The sequence below is a fragment of the Brachyistius frenatus genome, unplaced genomic scaffold (assembly GCF_029030835.1).
Source record: "Brachyistius frenatus isolate BFR_SWC_R1_liver_20210118 unplaced genomic scaffold, ASM2903083v1 Contig_14, whole genome shotgun sequence".
Taxonomy (NCBI): domain Eukaryota; kingdom Metazoa; phylum Chordata; class Actinopteri; family Embiotocidae; genus Brachyistius; species Brachyistius frenatus.
Window position 1 is genome coordinate 4,568,907 of NW_027210613.1, and position 19,628 is coordinate 4,588,534.

Sequence of the window (19,628 nt, forward strand, 5' to 3'; positions counted from 1 at the left end):
GAAGCGTGTAAGAAACTGGTTTGTGCAAATAGTCTGCAAGACAATCAGTGTCAAATTGTGTGCGCGTGCGCGTGTGTGTGTGTGTGTGTGTGTGTGTGTGTGTGTGTGTGTGTGTGTGTGTGTGTGTGTGTGTGTGTGTGTGTGTGTGTGTGTGTGTGCATGTGTGTGTGTTCAAACTGTGTTTGCCTGTGACACACTGGGACTAATTCAGTTACTCAGGGGTTCTGTAGCGTAATACCTTGTAATGACACACAATCTCATTTTGTCCAAGGAGACACATCAATCTTTTGGATTTACTGTGGGGAGCGGAGTCTCTCCTGGTGAGTGAGCGTGGAGAACAGTGGATGGAGTGAGTGTGTGTGTGTGTGTGTGTGTGTGTGTGTGTGTGTGTGTGTGTGTGTGTGTGTGTGTGTCTGTCTGTCTGTCTGTCTCAGGCATATATGTGTGTGTTTGTGTGTTAAGCAGTGGGAAAGGGGGAAATGGAATAAAATGTTCAGACCACTGGAGCTGAAAACTACCCATACATTGGTTTGATAAACAGCAGTAGAGGCCACCATGGTACATAACTAGAAGTGTGTGTGTGTGTGTGTGTGTGTGTGTGTGTGTGTGTGTGTGTGTGTGTGTGTGTGTGTGTGTGTGTGTGTGCGCGCGCATGCTTTTGTATGTTTTGTGAGTGTGCTAAAGTGCAAAATCAAAGGAGATTGTGTGTACAATGGGCATCCATGCATTCCCACTTTTTTACCCACATATGTACGTGATCAGAAACCCTTATATAAACACCCTTCACTCCGCTGTAATTCTACTTTTGTGAAGCACATCGGCACATTTTCTCCCTCCTTTGTTGCCGCTTGACATGATGCATTTTCACTCCTGCTCCTCGGAGAGAAAAACAACACGGAAAATAAAAGACGAGATCATTGACCAGCGATAAACAAAATGAAAACGCAGTCAAGTAGAGCAGCCCAACGTGGTTTATGTATAGCTTGTAAGATGGAGAAAAGATATGGTCAAATTATTTGAAGTGAATATCGCGCAGTACCCCAGTGGTGGATATTACAATCTGAATGGGAGTCAAAAGCCAGAGGAAATATACCTGCTGCTGGGTAAAGTGTGTGTATAGGAGAAAGAGGGAGGAAAAAAAAGAGACTTGTGATTTTCTGTGGCATCTCACCTTTTTTCAATTCTACGCTGTTGTCAGAGAAATTGAAATTACAAATGAGTAAAGAGGCCTTGTTCAATTTGCTTTTAACTTGGCTAATGACGTCCCATCTCTTGCTGTACCATAATCCCCTTTCTCTTTGAAGCAGAGACTTTTATCTTCAAAAACAGCTACTCAATCCTTTTCGAGACTACAGGTCTTTAGTAATCATCATTTTCATAAAGTGTGCCACCGATGAGCTGTGATGTGTCTTTTATTTATCCTGCCATGTGGAGGGGTGTGGCATTAAATAAAACACAATGTGCTGACTCTGACTGATCTCCAAACAGTAATTGTTGTAAAAAGGGCTTCGAAAAGAATCCAACAGCACAGGAAGCTTTGAGGCATGTTGATTGGGACAGAGAAAGTGAGGCACTACTATCAAGTGCTGGTAATTAACAGTCAATAGTAGAAAAGTGTTTCAAACAATATCCATAAACTGTCAAGTTAACTGGATGTAACAGGATGTTACAGGGACCAAACAGTCCTTCTCGGTTTTCACTGAGGGTGTTTTTTGTGATTGTTGCAACCAAAGACGCTGGATTTTGTGATGCAATTTGCAAAGTCTTATCCAAGTTTTCTGCAATTGGCAAAACTTTTAAGTGAAGGAAAAAGCTTATAACTTTTTTTTAAAGGCCTACTTAAGAAAGAAAAAGTGGCATGCAATCACTTCCTATGATAATAAGCATACTGAACATCACAGAACTGGATTGAAATATTGTTTTTAATTTTCTTAACTTAGAAAACAATGGGCATTAAGTTATAAAAAAAAAATTAAAAAAAATCCAAAATCATAAAAGTGTCGTAGCTGTGGGGCCAGTTCAGACTAAAGATTTGCATGAGAGGATTTCAAATGTGCAACATTCTAAAATATGCCAACTTCCAACAAAGCAACACGGTGCAACATCTCTGTAACTCAGACACTTGTAACTTCTGGCTTTTTCAGCTTTTTCATGGCTGGATATATTTTGTCGTGTCTTAAAAACATGAATGAGGAAAGTGAGAGTGAGTTTCTTGCGAGAAATGCATTTTATGCAGTGATGAAACAGCGAGGAAGGAAAAATGAGGGCCTTTTGTTGTACAGACACAGCTGTTCCTCAAATAAATTGATAAGATGATCCTTTCTGTCTTTCATTCAAAACTCTGCCATGTCAATCAGTTGACAGTTTGCAACTGTGACCAGCTGACTTTCCTAAGAGCTGATTGGCTGTTGAAAGAGGTGACGTGCTTCATGTTCTACAATTTTCCTCTGGCTACTTGACAAGCTATAAATGACTGTAATTAAGTTATTTTTGTTGACAAAGCAAAGTTTGCTTGGAAAGGCTTACTTTGTTCGAGCATACCTTTGGAAGAGCGTTTATTTTGTATATCTAAATCGACAAAAACGCTGAAATTTCATAAAATTGCAAGCTCCCTCAACTATTGTGGAGGCTGGTTGAATTTAAGCTAAAGTAAATCAAATATGTGCATTTCTGTCTGTATTTAATTTTGCATCTTAAGAGGGCATTCATTCAGATCTTGCCATGTTGGGACACATCAGGTGCAAACGGGAGTGAAAAAAAATCCAACATTTCAATCTCATTACCTTTGAAATGCAGGACATTCTTCATGTGTTTGTAGCTTCGTCACCTAACAATGGCCCTGCTTGTTCTCAGGCTAATTATTTTTCAGTACATTTCAACATGAGTGCCCCCAAATTTACTTTTCTCTCAGTTGGAGTAGAGCCTTGAACGTTATCCGCTCGTCACAATGGTAAACACAAATCTATTTAAAAGGTCAGCAGCAATGTTGATAGGACCTATTTTCCCACTGTTTCAGCCTAAAGAGTGGATAAAGAAGTTGTAGCAGCCAGTTGCAAATTACAGGAAACGAGCAGCTAACACAAATACATTCACAATGCACGCTACATACAAGCACACGGACACTTTTCATTATGTCTCGTTCAGCTTTGTTTCATGAAGTGTCTGTGTGTGCGTGCTTTTCTACTGTAAATTAAGATTTTGGTAAGAATGAAGCCACTACCCTTTTCAAACCATTCATGAGCGTATACAGCCACATAAATACATAGGACACGAAACGGAGATGGAACTGAGTAGAAATGAGAAGAGCAGGAAACTACACTGAAAAAAGGATCAGGTTTTAAGACTATGTGGCTTGAGTTAAGCATCCAAAACATCTTTAAAAAGGTATCAATTTAAATCCCTAACAATGAAATCATACAATATTCAGCACGGCTTAATGGCCAGATTAAATTACCTTTCTGTTAAGTAGATAAATATGTTACTATTAGTGTCAGAGGGTGAAAAAAGAAAACAGGGAGAATTGAATAGAAGGAGCAGAACAAAGAAAAGAGGATACAATACTGCATGGGCTCCAAGGATTTATATTATACTCCCTTGATAGGTGAGGCCAGGAGCTAAAAGAATTTAAAAAAAATAACTCTCTTATAACAAAAATAACAAGACTATTGAAATTGATCACGTATTAAACCCTTCCATGTTTGCTTCTATTCAAGATATGTCAACATCTCTATTTGTCAAACTATTGTGAGCTCAACCTTGCAAGCATTTGAAGGACATTGATGTGCAGGAGGTAACTGAACAGAACGTCAACCCAAAAGCAGCATCGCGTAAAGGCCAAGAAGAAGAAAAATTCTACTCAAAATGTGCTGCTTGGAAACTAAAAATCGAAAATATGTGCACTATGCATGACTGCGGAGACCTGATTGATATTTTTTCCGAGGAACGGTTGTACAGGTTTTTGATCAAGGCACAGCCCTCCGTATCGGCATTAACTCAACTTGAAACCATTTGTTGCAAAGTATGAGTTGCCAGCGCGGCAATCAAATGTCAAGGCTGCAGTCAGCCTCTCAGCTACTCTTTACTCGTGTTTGAGAAAGCTCTCAAACCCCAAGAAGCCCACATTCACTGCCTATTCCTCTGCATCATCCTGTCTACCTGCCTGCCTGGAGGACACGGATGATGAACTTGGTTATTGGTTTAGGGTTAGAGTGATGCATCATTAACACCTGACTTTAGCACATTTCAGTAACTATGACAGAGATTATGACTGCCAAAAATGCAACTAAATAGAGAACAGGGAAGAGACAGCTAATGAAATGTAATGAGCTGTAACGGTGGAACAAAGGGCTTCTTTTTTTTTCTCTTTTTTTTTTTAAAGCCTGGAGTCTAATGGCAAAGGTTCACACAAACAGACACAGCAACAAATACACACACACACACAAGTTTAATGATCCATTCTGACTGAGTGGCTGTAAATTCCTTGTTTATGATGCTGAAGCATCACGACTGAACTTGCTCACAAAAGGGCTTTTACAGCCACAAACAACACACACACACACACACACACACACACACACACACACACACACACACACACACACACACACTTAGATAGATGTACACAGAGTGAGAAAGGACCGTTGGTGCAGCTAAGGGCAAAACACACACATGCATGCAGCAGCTTTCCGAATGGTATCAAGCGTGCTAAAAGTGGGACTCAAAACAACTTCAGGAAGACATAGTGAAATCTTTGTTTCAGTCCGAGCCAGTATGAAAAATGAACTCTGCCCTCAGGCTTATCTGTTTGGATAAAGAGACAATGGAGGGAATACCATAAGAAACAATCCCAAACTAAATGTTACAGACTAGAAAATAAGCCAATTAAAGAGCACAAGACTAACATGAGGTGCTGGTGTCAACATGGGAAGCATGACTGGGGTAGCGTTTAAAGCAACCACATCTTCATTTAATCCATTGTTGAAAACGCCAACATGCTAGCTGAGTGTATATTTATGATATTCTTTCCTTTCCCACATCAAGCCCCTCCATAGTTTCACCATCCTCACAGACAGAGAAAAAAATGGTCTGTTGTGTTGATGCAAATCCAAACTTTGACATGACAATGCTGTCTGGATGTGTATTCATGATTGTGAAAATAAAAGGCTGGTCAAAGTTTTTTTTTCAACTTTTCAGGTTAAAGCGTGTGGTAACATGCTGCTTTTGGAGGAGACCTTCAAAGTAACATTCAAGGTCTTTTGTTCATTTATGTATCAGGAACAGATAACTCAAAACAACTGTGCTAATGGCACAAGAGAAACCTGACAACGTTCTTTTAATATAAAGACTGAGGCTATTTAAGGCCTGACTGGACCATGTTGGACTGGACCAATAAATATATTTTCTAATGGGGATAAAATTAACTTGGTGAAAAAAAGCCAATCTAATTTGGTTTTAATAGCTGCAAATGAAATTAATATGCAACTTAATGAAATTAATATTGTGAATCAATTTCAACGCAAAATTACATTTTCAAACGTAGTCCCAAGTGAGACACCACAGCAGGCTGTTGTGAGGATTTGCACTACTAAAATGAAGGGGATGGTACAGCAGGTTCATCTGTTAGACCGAGACTAAAATTAAAGCAAAATAATTTGAGAGGAGAAATGGCTTTTATTTGAGAAAAGATGTACATAGAAGAATATTGAGGGGATGACTGTTTAGTCAAAAAGTGTGAAGGTTTGAGAGCTTTTTCTTGTTGTAAAAACAAAAAAAGAACAGCACTTTGGGGTACCTGGTAGACCTATAAGAGCTCTGCAGATCATTTTACTGGAAGCAAATTGAGTACTGTTCAGTGGAATCTCCCAAACTCCCAGTACCTTCCACACATGTGCCCCAACGTGCATAACACAGGGCATGAGCGCTGACTGATTCCCATGCGTTTGCACTTCCTATTGTGTTCAAAGGAGAAAAAAACCTCAAAAACGTGAATTATTTTGATGCCATGGTTAGCAACTGTTGTTTTGTTGTTGTTGTTGGTTGTTTTTTTATGATCAAATTCTGTAAGAAGTTTTCTATGAGCATCTTCAAACAAGCATAAATCAAATTCTTTACTGACTGCTGAGCTACTGGGCTGGACTAACGTCCGAGAGAGAAAATCTGCACATTACGGAGAGAGCCAAATTTAAAGATTTTTTTTTTATGAATTAACCAAGGTGAACAAACTTTCTAAAAATCAAAGGCACCTTTTGAAAACATCTTTCTAAAGCCTGAAGGCTCTCTGAAAACCCTGACAGATTTATAAACGTTCACAATGACCTTTTATTCCCAGCCTCTATAGAAGATAGAAACATGAAAACAAAACCATTTGAGTTCTTAAACGGACGGCTTTAATTGGGAATTATTACATTTGCTCTAATGTTCATAAACTTAAAAAAAAAAAGTTCTATACGTATACAGCCTCACTGCACTCTGCAACTTTTGACGGCGTAAAGTCTGCTGGTATCATCTAAAGCATGGCCAAGTCACATCTAAAGGAAGAACCACACTAACGTAACACCACGTCAAATGCTGCATTTGGTCCTAATGGATTAAACTTGATCATGTGCAACTGTTTGGTGTGGATTTACTACATCAAAGAAGAATGATCTCATAATATGGTAGGAAAAAGCAGAAGTATCTATTAACTGCAATAAAAATATGGTAACCTTTTTGTGCCCTAAAAAATTGTGATTTGAGACTGAATACTTTTCAAGGATTTGCAGACATCCTGTGGAAGCACTCCATCCTGAAGCCCGACATCGAGCTGACATTTGGCAAGACTACAGACGAGAGACAACTTAAATGAATGTATCCCACGTGTTTATGCCAAAGGACAACTTTCAACATTAAAACGGACACACACAACAAATTAGTCGTTTTAAATGTTTTCTTTGACGCAGAAGCAGTTTGGAAGAAAAAAAAAAACTGATGTTGTGCATGCGAGTGCCTGTGTGTGACACAAGGGTCACTCTGTTTCATCAGCTGACAAATGTCACCAATGAGGTCACTACGCCCTCTTCTAAAAAGAGAACACATAAAGGACACATTCTGTCTCTTTTACTTAAAACACACGCACACACATTAACATTAAGAGGACCACGTCCAGTTAGTGAGACCAATAAATGACCAGCTCAAACAAAAACCCACACTAAGCTCGAATTTCCAGTAACAGACATGTTATTTGGTCAACAGTTGATTCACACAATCACATATTTGCGTAATCCACTACTCTACTAGAAGAGAGTAAAAACAGGGGGATTTATTTGTAGCCAGCTTGACCCCTTTGAAAAGCAACAGCGAGATCATCTGGATCAGATACAGACCCCCTGCTGGAGGGAGTGCTGCAAAGGACTGACATCTGCACACACATACCACGGCACAAAATTACCAACAACAGGGAGGACGTGAAAAAAATGCCTACTTCCATGCTTGAAGGCCCATGAAAGTGCACAGAAGAGATAGAACAGATCGGTACACAAGCCAGAAGTACAGATACGCACAGGTTAGATTCAATGGGGACCAAATTAGAGCGATAGAACCGAAGGAGACTGAGACCCATTGACCAACAATTATCTAAAAGATACACAGAGGCCGTGAAAGGTATCTATAGTAGCTATTCAGAGAAAAGAAGCCTAAAAAAAAAAAAAAAACCAATGATGTGACAGTGGTGAAAGTTTACAGGGAAGCAGTGAAGAAAGGTGCCAGCTAGCCTGAACATTGCGGACAGTTGTTGCAAAGGGCTGCATTTTCCTTTGGCAACGCACATCTCATCATTCCAAGATAAAACATGTTAAGTTTTTTTGCTGACCAGAAGTGCTGATGTTTCTGAAAACATGGCTGATGCGGTTGGATTTACAGTTTTGTTAGTCGCATTATATCAAACATAGTCTAAGAAGCTTTAGTCTGGAATGAAAACCACTGAGCTCTGCAGATTACAATACTTTAAGACTCAGTCAACACTTCAGGAATGCACTCAATGGACTTTTGAACAGATTTGTTTTTGTTGCTGTTGTTGTTGTTTATTTTGTTTTAACTCAAGGAGCAGTGCGTAGTTCTTCGTGGTATCTAGTGGTGAGGGTGCAAACTGCGACCATCACTCGCGGACAATGCGAAAGGGCTTCTCTAGTTTAACATGCCGGTCTGAAACATGCTACGTAGAAGAGGACCTGTTCCCTACGGACACGTTAAGGGTTCATTTCTAAGGTAAAGAAAAAAACAAAACAAGGTTTCTTTCTTTCTGGTGATTCTACACTAATGAAAACTTAATTCGGGATATTATATTTTGATTCTACCGATAGACCCTCTCCTAAATCCTACACAGTAAATCTTTAAAACAGTTCTTAAACTAGGAGTGAATTAAAACAAGGTAATAACAAACAAACACACAGAGCATGGTGCCGACGAGGTGAAAATTGCCAGGAATTAATACAACAAGAAGAGTACAAATAATTGATCAAACGCCTGTAAACACGTCGCAAAATAACAACATCCTCACAAAAGGGTTCTCTTCATAAAGCTTACGAAACACTAGTTTAAAAAAATAATCATGAGCTTAAATTCATCATGTGATAGACACAACATATAACATGGGAGCTCCATCTTTGCAGACAAAGGTCCCCCAATAATAAGCGTAAAAATGTAAATGGTTGACATTTATTACTACAACGCAAAATATGACGATGGAGTCACCACACAGCATCACAATGTATCTACTGCATCACTATCACACCCAAAACAATCATAAAAAACATCCACCCTGGTAATAAAGTAGTCATACATAATAGGTCATGACCAAAGAGCAGGTCATAGCCTCCTTGCTTGTTTTATTTCCATGTTACATGGACAAAAATGCTGTCGCAATGAGCACTAATGGAAATTCCCTCACAGTGTTGAAACCTACTTTTGGACAGCAATAACAAATGCAAACAAAACAGGCTTAAACAAAGAGATGACATATTGTTGATCATATAAAGTCTGCAACTTCTTGATTTACTGCACAATCCAAAGGACCTAAACATATATGTATGAGAACAAATGAGTATTTATTTCAACCAGGAAAGCTGGACAAAAGACTGAGGCTTCATCTGCAAGCTGTTTACTTCCTTGCTTTGTGAGTCAAGCCATTAATGTATAGACCTAGAATAGATGCAGGCTGATGATTGATGGATTATCAGCAGTGGAGGTCCTGCACAGTGGAATTAGCCTGTCGTAATCCTCTTTAACTAGCCCACTGAGGATACAGCACATGGGTTAGAGCAGACACACATATCTGTAAACAACATGAAATCAGCCCATATAAACGTGGCCGCACATGTGAGTGTCTGCGTTTGTGCATCTGAACACATTAAAAGTGGTCCAGTCGACCTATCTGACCACAGTATTTGTGGACATAATCTTCATTCATACCTCCACCTCCACTATAAAATCTGGTTTTAGTGGCATTGCTGTTAATTTGTATGCTAAAACATAACCATAACACACACAATAGACATTCAACAACTCACTGCCAGGAATATATCAGGCAAAACAACACAAAGAATTGTAAGAGGATAAAAGAACATTCACAGCTTTGATGGAAAAAGGTCTGAGTGTTTTTTTTCTCCCCATTTTAAAATAGGAGTCAAGTGGAGGCAGAGAAAAAAAGGCGAGACACCTGTTGTGTTTCTATTACATTTACTGTACATTTGACAAATATCACTATATGCACATGCACATCCGAGCATCCTATGCACACACATCCAAAGCAAACCATGTGAACTGATGAAATTAGACGCACAGAGGGGCTCTGTTTAAGTGGTTGTGCAAAGAGAGACCAAGGATACACACACACGCACGCACACTCACACACACACACGCACACACACGCACACGCAGTAAAAGGAACAACGGGTTAGTGAAATTGAATTCAGTAAAAACGTGTTGTCTGTTTGTGCGTCCGTGTCCTACCCGGTGTTAATGGAGATGATTTCGATGAGAGGGTTCTTCCTGATCTTGGGCAGGTCCAGTCTCGCTCCTCCGAGCCTCCGGCCGCCATCTTTCTTTTGACCCAACAGACGAACTGAGTGTCCTGAAAACAACAAACGATCATCACCTCACAACGTATTCTTTTTCACACTAAAAGGTGAGCTCTGAATTTCACTGTTGTTCACTTGTTGCACAAAGGACACACCGTCACGCACAAGTATGTGTGGATGGATGTGAAGCTATAGGCATGTATATGTCAAAATGAAAAGTAATCTGTTGTCGTAATCTTAATTGTTAAAGCTGAATTGTTCTGCTCAACAGAATAAACAGAAAGATGGGCAAACATAAACAGAAGATAGACATAACAGAAAGACAATTTGACTGTTTGGATGTTTGGATCACTTCCTCTCTCTTTAGCCTACCTCCATAACACACACTCAAATATACAGTACATACAATTACAAGTATTTTTATATATAAAACCTTTCACTCGTAAAATTTTTTTTTTTTTTTTTTTTTAAATCCAGCCATGGCATGTGTTGCACCTAAAATTTAATAACAACACACATCCATACGCAAAATGGTAAATAGGGTAGCAATAGGACATTCTAGTGTAAGTAAATTCCACTGATGTTAAGAGATAGGTTTAGTCACAATTTAATGTAATCTCCACTCCTGACTCTTATCATATCAGCACATTCATCATTGTAACTAATTAATTATACTGTCTGTATAATTGTCTAATATGACTATTTTTGTCTATCACTGTTGTTTTGTTGTTGTAAAACTTCAGAAAAAAACCCTATAATTAATCAAAGTTGGAAACAGTGAAGGATAGGTGTGAAAATCCAAATCATCCGAATCGAGAAGGATATTTGTCTCTGATCTTTTATCACAGCACACTGTATGAAGTGTGAAAGTATTACTTAGTGGATATCGGAGTGTTGCAGAAGCAAATTAAATACACAGCTCAGCTAGTAATAATAATAACAATAGCTAATAGCCAGTAATGTTCAGCCTTTGGTGTGTGGAAATGGGATGCAGCAGTTTCTCTTCTTCTCTTCAACCATCCAATAGGCAACTAGCTAAAGGTGTGCGAGATGGAGGCGCTGAGGGATGGAATTGTCTTCCTGTTTTCATCCACTTTACAAGGGTCTCCTGGGAGGGTGGGTTCAGGGCAGGAAGCATGGTTATCAATTGGTAGATAAAAATGACAATCTGCCCCAGAGGAGGACAAAGAGCCAATCGGTGAGGCGTGACTAGTCGTAATATCCCAGTACAAGCAAGGAAATGAGAAAACTTCCCTCGTGGAAAACAGCCAAGGCGTGGAGCGCATTTGGCCTCTACTTTCCTCAAGAGATGCGCATCCGCCTTTGGTCGTGAAACAAAGATTTAAAACTCATGCATGCTCTGATCTACCAATTGCTCTGTAGCCATAGCTTTATCTGTTGATTGATCAATTCATTCATATATAAACACGACCCTTAACAGTTTAAAGCAAGTGGAGAAGCAGGTGAAACTGTTAAACATTTTATCTGATGTTCATTTAACAAATGTACTGGATGAGGGAGGAGGAAGACAAAAATAAACAGTAAGGACGATAGCTAGCAACATCCACAAGTTGAAAAAGTCAACAAGGGCTTCTTTATTCTAGATTTGAATACTTAAAGGCATGAAGGGAAAACTAATTGAACCTCATTTGACCTTTTAAAAGTATAATAAATTATTGTTTGATTTTACTAATCACTCAGACCAAATGAGTGAAAAGTCTGAATAATAAATGTCCATGCCTAAATACAACCTAAAATATGAACTTAACCTGCTGTGAATGATAACATGGAAAAAAATTAACAATCATGTTGAATACCAAACATTTCTTTTTGTTTTTGCCCCAATTTATTTTCTATGATGTCAAGGTTTAACATAGAGCCTGAAACATTTGGGATATATGCAGGTCCATTGAATGAAAAAAGGCACAAAGGGGATTTAGCTTCAGTGCCTTCTGTTTCAGGTTGGTGGTAAAATCTGTTTCTGAAATTCAGTATTTTTTTCTGCATGGTGGGAAAATGAAAGTTACCAATAAATAATTGCATACACCGACTTGTCGGGAGAAACCAGTTACCAGTGTGGTCCTGGATTTCCAGATGCTTTTTTCCCCAAAATGATGAGCTCGTCCACTCTAATAAAAGTTGGAAACTGTCAGTCCGCATATTCCGTTTTCCCCTCTAAAACCGCATAGGAACCTTGTCAATGTGACTACCATCCGAGACTCAAGAAATAATCTCACAGCCAGCATGGAATCACTCCAGGGACGTACCCAAAGCCAAATTCAATTTCGGGGCCGAGGGGACCCATGAATGGGAAGCAAGAGATAAAATAGCTAACATGAGCAATGCTTCCCTATTTGTCATCTCAATTACAGAGTTTAGAGAGGCCAACTGCTGTGATTGGCAAACCCGCATAGACAGAGACACACACATCACCCTGTACAGTACCACATCTTCTTCTTACTGAGTGTTCTCCTCTTATTCCGCCTGCACTTTTTTTTTTCCAATTTGTCTTTGTTCTTTTTTCTCCTTCATAAATACAAACCGACATAAATCGCGTTATCCATTGATAAAAGCCCATAAAAAAAAAACATGCTAGAGACAAGGAGGGAGAGAATGCAAGTATAGATGGATGGAAAGGTACATCAATGGAGCGTGATAGAAAAAATACATCACAGATGAAAGACGTATAGGAGAGCCAGATGGATGGTTGGGAGAGAGCGGTGGAAAGCTAAAAGGATGACCTGTTGACCTGTGTCTGATGTCTCATAAGTGGTGGGTCTCTGGTTTGATTGTAAAGCAGCGGGTGAGATTTTATTTATTTATTTATTTATTTTTTGGGGAGAGGGGTGGGGGGGGGGGCACATTGGAAAGAGGGACCAAAGGTGGCAGATGAGAGGGGACAGACGGGGGGGTCATGTCTGTCATTTATCTTTACAATATAACTGTTTATTACATATGTGCACTGTCTGACAAAGGTTATTTTGTTATTACTTAGCAGGTTCCACAATGTGTTTCGTGCAAACATTTCAAAAGAGCACTTCTCTTAAAAGAAGTGTTATTTTGTCCTTCATGCGGCTTCGATGCCCGACAAGGACGAGCCCCTCCGCAGAGCTTTCTTTTTGCCACTTGCCGCAGGGTTCACTGAGCATTAAAAACCATCACTCAGAACACAATTTGAAATATCTGTGAATGTGTTAACTCGTCTCTCGGTGCCCGCTCTTCATTTCCTATTCCTCCTGTCTGTCTCTTTCTACCTGCTCAACCATAATGTAGCTTCATTTTTTTTTTTTTTTTTTTCCAGCACTGATACAAGCAAAAAGTGTGTTTATACCGGTGAAATAAGGATCACAAGGTTATACAGATTCCGATGTGTAGCTAAATACATGTATTAGCCTGTCTAACCGTTTCTGGCCCCCGTTTCTAACTGACACACAAACACTACATCTAAACTGTTTCAAAAGGATGAAAGATTATCAGGTGAAAAGGTATCGTCCAAGGCTATCTTCTAAGGGAGAGAAGAGATAATCTATATTAGAAGGTCAATAAAAGATATAAACATATCACACAAAAAAAGCCCCGTAAAGAAAGAAGTGCATCCGATATTTGTTAATGGCGTAAAGATAAGAGTGAAAACGTGAATCAATCCTGTTTTATAGCCGTTGTGTGGGTTTCTGCATACATTTCTTCTGGATTACAAATGTAAATATTTATTTTCTCAATAATCTAATCTTCGGGAAAAAAAAAAACAATTTTGTTCCTTTTTTGTTTGTTTGTTGAGCATCACTGAGGACCATAAAATCTAGCTGGCTGCCCTCGTAAAAATGTGCATCCATGAGTGTCATTAATACATTGTTTACAGATGTGACACTGAGCTTGAAATAGATAATAGATCAAGTCAAAGCTCTGTTTGTTGTTAGCAAGAAAAATCTACACTTGGAACAGCCTCCAACATTTTTTTTGTTTGTTTGTTTGATTTTTTTTTATGATTTGGATGAGCAAGTTTGTGACCACAGTTCCAACAGCACCAGCAAAATCCCTGACGCTGCACAATGGCAAGAAACGTAAGACGGAGCAATGATTGCAGTGTATTTGACTGTGTAAATTAAGATATGAGATAATGCTAAAGGATAAAAACCTGCCCTGCCATTTACAACAGGTAGTAACTTGAGCTTTATTGTACATATATGCACTATGATTAAAAGTAGTTTTACAGTCGTGACGTATCCTCATGGACTGACAGATGTTGAGTTGTTTTTTTTTTCCAAGCAAAGGATCCAAATGTTATAGATACTCTGAAGTTCACAAAAGCATACTCATACTCTTGTCATGTGGAAAACAGACCTGCAAGCAATTTTGGCACAGCAAAGACCTGCATCTATTAGTAGTTCATTGAAGTTAGTATTTTAGTAGCCATTACGAAAAGCAAATCCTCTGGCTTAAAGGTTTATGCCCAGGCCTCCGAGACGAAATAACAGCTCTCAGTTTATACGAGGTCATAAAGAACTGTAATGATACTGGGGAAATTAGTTTCTATGGAGGGAGCGATGGTGGGAGGAAGAAGGGAGGAAAGGAGGGCAGAAGGGTAGAACAGGGCAGTAAGAGAAAGTAGAGGGAGGCAACAAAAAAAAAAAATCAGGTTGGTAAGAGATCAAAAGATGCTGAAGAGAAGGTGGAAGAAGGAAGTGGAAGAAAAAGGAAAGAATGAGCAAATCATAGAGAAGAAAGGGGGGATAAAAGTCACAGTGTGCATGTGTGAACGTGAGCTTGTGTATAGCCGGGGTTGATGACACATTGTAAAATTAAGCCTTCGTTCAGCTGTCCTTCATTAGAATGAGGCCTGCAGTGCAAACTAGTCACTCATCGAGAGAGAGAGAGAGAGAGAGACACACACACACACACACACACACACACACACACACACACACACACACACACACACACACACAGAGAGTAAACTCAATCTGTTCTTTATTAGAGAACAGCTGGGGGTGTATGACAGCTTGACTGGACACTCTCACACTGTAAACTCTCTCTGACCTTCATTAAACAGTTAAGTGCGGTGGTTCACTAACAGTTTAAATGGATGACCTAATCACTGCCATGCGAGTCTGTCAGTGAGCTGCTCAAACAGAGGAGGCCGCTTAACAAGCACCTCCGATAGCAGGACGGAGGATCCAGAAACAACACTGACGACTGTGCTTATAACAAAAAAAACAAAAAGTCTGTTTAAAGCATAAATGTTAAATGGAGTGAGCACATTAAGTTTTGTCTGCATTTTGTTTCATGAATGTTCTATCCTTTAAACCAGTAAAACAGCAGTAAAAAAAAAATTAAAAATTAAAAGTTACTCTGCTACTGTCTATCTAATATCAACAGGAAGGACATACCTCTTTCTTTTCATTTTCAAATATAATTACTTTTCTTCTAACTCCAGCTGGTACTTTATTACTGACAATAACTGCCCTGACTTCCCCCGCCTGCTGCTCACAGCTTCAGTCTTTGCTGTGATTAGAGACTGGAAAACCTGTTTATATAAAAGGTTCACTCAGCCACTCTGGAGGGTTGCAAGTCAGCAACCAGTGGGGTCGGCTAAGTGCAAAGACGTTGCTGTTGAGTGTTTTTTCCATAAATGTATTTCTAACAACGGCGGTGGAGCGAAATCAAGAGTTACGAACAGTTGTAATAACGCTGCAATGAAGGGCCTCTTTGAAAAGTCTGCAAAGGTTCCATGGTGTATGAATGATGATTGGATAAAGGCCGCTCCAGTAGAGTCAAAATTAACCCGACGTCTACGTCTAGCAAGTTGCAGCAACAGGAAACAATCTCCAAAGGAGTGTAACGAGACGATCTGGTCACACAGTAAATGTGGGTCTGGTAATACCAGCCTGGACAAGGCTGACTTTGAATCAAATGTTTTATAATGTTAGAATAATATCAAGTAATTATTAGTGTACAATATATTCTTATTCAAGACAGTGAAGGCATTCCCGGTCTTTGTATTGTGTCAATAAGTGGAGAGACTATTATAGTGAAAGTAATTCATACATGGAGCTGAAGCACTAAACTTAATTCCCTATTCTAGCAATTAAAGGACTCTCGTTCATTCAATACTTGATCAATGCTTTGCTGCTTCCTCTCGCAAACATGTGCTTCGTGCGTGTGTGTTTGTGCGTGTGTGTGTGTGTGTGTGTGTGTGTGTGTGTGTGTGTGTGTGTGTGTGTGTGCGCGCGTGTGTGACAATACCTTTAACAGCCTCGTCTACTACTTCCACCACTCGATCAATCTGTTGGACCTGAAACACAGACACAGACACACATGGGAAAAGTTTATTGATGCCGACAGACCAAGTCCACACAGTCAAACAGAAAGCTCATATCGACAACAAGGAAACACGCATATACTGATCTACGTTTAAACAAAGTGGGTGTGTAAATATGCACAAAGGCCATATGCAATAAGCACACAGACAAACAAGTGCAAAAAGATACAATCGCAGTTTTCTCCAGTCAGGATTAAGCCATATGGATTTCCTAAATGCCAGCGAGTGTGGTTGTGCGTATAACGCCATGTATAATATGTATTGACAGAGACACAGTCTGAGGAAGGATTATATGGATGAAAACCAAAGGGGCAGAAAAAGGGTGACAGACAGATGATCATACAGATAAAGAAATACCACGTTAGATCATGAAAGAAGGACTAACACAGAATCTCCTCATTGCCTCCTCAGTTAAAAAAAAAAAAAAAAGACCTGCAGCTCAACCAACAGGTACTCTGACAAACCACTAATTCATTAAAGGAAAAAACAAAAAAAACAAAGCAAGAGCCCGTTGGCTACAGTTTAACAAGAGCCAGACCATTGGGAGATTGAGCTGGATACTACAAGAGCCAGAATATTTAACAGCACTGATTTTACTAATTTACCATCCTACAGAAATAATGTAAAGAGGAAAAGGGAGGTGAATGAATGAGAGAAGGAGGCCGAGAGACACGGAAACAGAGCTAAAGAGGTGGGGAGAAGGAACTTAATTTCCCCTGCCATTATTGCCCCTTTCACTCCTTGCAGCCTCTAAGTCTCTCACTTTTTCCATTCTTAGAGGTCTATGCTTTAGCCCTGGGCGCCAGCTCTGAATGCCTCCAGGCCCATTACTCAGAATAACCCTCCTTTCAAACAAACACTCGCGCACGGATACTTACTGTGCTTCACAGGCAGCCGTTACTTACATGAAATAATCACACTGAAATAAAAATCTATTTCCTTGTAATGGCCAAGTAATCTGGGCCCATTCAGAGCCGCAGCAGGCGTCCTTACTTACAGTACGGGTCGGGTCTAGCTTACATTAAAAGCTATCAACTCAGATCTTTTCAACCCTGGCGGCTATCGAGTCCTGCTTTGTATTCATCGAATATTGTTTGAGTTGGCAATTAAGCGGAATGTCATTTTTTTTTTTTTTAAAGACACTAATATTGCCATTGCCATGTGGAATAATTGTCAAAAGGTGCAGTTAGGCAGTTTGTTTAGAGCCGTTAGAAGACCAAGCATGCATGCAAGGTGCAATCAAAACGTTCAGAGACTGTTCCTGTTGCACACAAACAGAGCTCAGGATAGTAATGTGCATGGAGCAGGAGAAGCAATAACCTTTTTGACAAAGTATTGCAAGTTACACTGCTTGATCAACATCAACGCCCGAGTTACATACGTTTTTGTGACCACCGACACATGCACATTTGCAATTTCACCATGATAAGTTTGAAAAGTTGTCAAATTCTGGAAATCAGCAATTGCTTCAGAAAGCCTACATCAATGAAGCAATGAACAGGGCGATGTGTTTTGAGTTGCATCTGCATTGCAAGAGGGGCGGGACGTCACTGTTTAGGAGTAAAGAAGGTGCATCACTTTCAGGACCTGTTTTACTAAACGTCTGCGTGTAAAATCACGTGCAAACTCCTCACCACTCGCAAAAAGATGTCCAGGCAGATGTACCAACGACGTGCAGTGAGGATTGCGTCTTTCAAATGTGCAATTTAACACACGTTGTCCATTTTGCGTGTTTGCCCGCATGCGTTTATATGTAATGTTGGGCGTTTCTGCCTGAAGGTACAAAATACTGGGAGGGAACATGCAAATAGAACAATTTAGCACCCGCAATGATATTTACTAAACCTGAAAGTAGAAACTGGAGAAGTGATTGTTGTGTGTTTTAGTACGACTGAAGGGAACGTATTAATCAGTTACACAAATCTGGAGAGACGACTGCTCTTATTGTGGTGAGAAGGAGACGCAGGAAAGCAAAGAATACGTAGAGAACGTGGTTTCACACCCTTGGAAACATGTTTGAGATGTCGGGAGAGAAAAATTATTCAGACATATTGTTTGTCCAGCGATGACATTTCGGAGTTATTGAATGAACTGAATGATGATTGATTCTTGGTAAATCAGGCCCTAAGAGTGCAGATAGGTGGGTTTTCTTTGACATGACTGTCACGGTCAGACTGACGACACCGTGTTCATCTGGGATGTTCTGAGGCATCCGAGGGAAAACGCTCGGTGCAAACGGCCTAAAATGTGGCGTGATGGCACGCAAGTTCTCCAGCATGACAACGTGCCCACTCACAGCATGTTATGCGTGACTTTCTCATCTGCAACACAATTGCCTTTTCAATATTTACGCTCGAGAGAATAGTTTCAAACGAGGTTGTTATTAGGTGCATTGTCAAGTCATGTTTCTCACAATATAAACACATCACAGGCAGTGATGTGAGGTCTGTATAATTTTGAGAAATTGGGCTAAAATAGAAACAGGGCCCGGAATATTTACCAAAAAGGCACGTGTTTCCTAAAAATAGGTGGAGCATCTAATGCCTACAACATCGCTCACCCAGTATGATGCTCTCATTACTTAGCCAATGCTGTGGATGTGTGTGTGGATGTGTGATGTGTGTCAGAAACAGGATGTGACAAGCCCAGCTGCAGGGCTTGCGTGACTGCCTGTGTACCTTACACATAATACACTGTCATTCACTTTAGATAAACTTTAGACAGGAAAACACAAAAGAAATAGACTGGCACCAATAAAGTTGACTCACACAGATCAATTAAATAGAAGGAAATCAACAGGAAGCCCTTTTTGTATTTATTGGGATTAATGCTACGCCCCTTATCTAGCCGTTAGTGCAATCACTATAAGCAAATTCTCAACTTGTTATTTGCATCCAATTTGCATAACCCACCAACTGCCAATGTCATCACGTGGTTGATTGTAACTACCAAGGGTACACAAGGGGAGTATGAGCATTCTCTGTCTCTGTTTGTTACCATGTGTGCCTTTTCATGCATTCATGCATCCATCAGTGTGGTGTGACCGTGCATGCGTGCGCGCGTGTGTGTGCGCGTGTGCGTGTGTGTGCGTGTGTGTGTGTGTGCGTGCGTGCGTGTGTATATGTGTGTATATATGCATAATCCAATCGACTCATGACAATGAAAAGACCGGCAGAGGTAAACTTCCCAGCTGTTTCTGCCTCACCCTTAAGGCTATTACATTCGCAAGCATGTGTATCTGAATGTAATTATATTAT

At 39.9% G+C, this 19,628-nt stretch overlaps 1 protein-coding gene across 2 annotated transcripts in view; it reads right to left on the minus strand.

Annotated features, from left to right (window-relative positions):
- The window catches only part of cdkal1 (CDK5 regulatory subunit associated protein 1-like 1), a 227,498-nt gene that overhangs the window by 135,803 nt on the left and 72,067 nt on the right, over nt 1–19,628 (minus strand). For both annotated transcript variants that reach the window (XM_069693222.1, XM_069693221.1), the window contains exons 6-7: nt 16,296–16,344; nt 9,985–10,105 (exon numbers count right to left, since the gene is read on the minus strand). In XM_069693222.1, the coding sequence (XP_069549323.1) occupies nt 9,985–10,105; nt 16,296–16,344 (170 nt within the window). The remainder of the gene's footprint in view (nt 1–9,984; nt 10,106–16,295; nt 16,345–19,628) is intronic.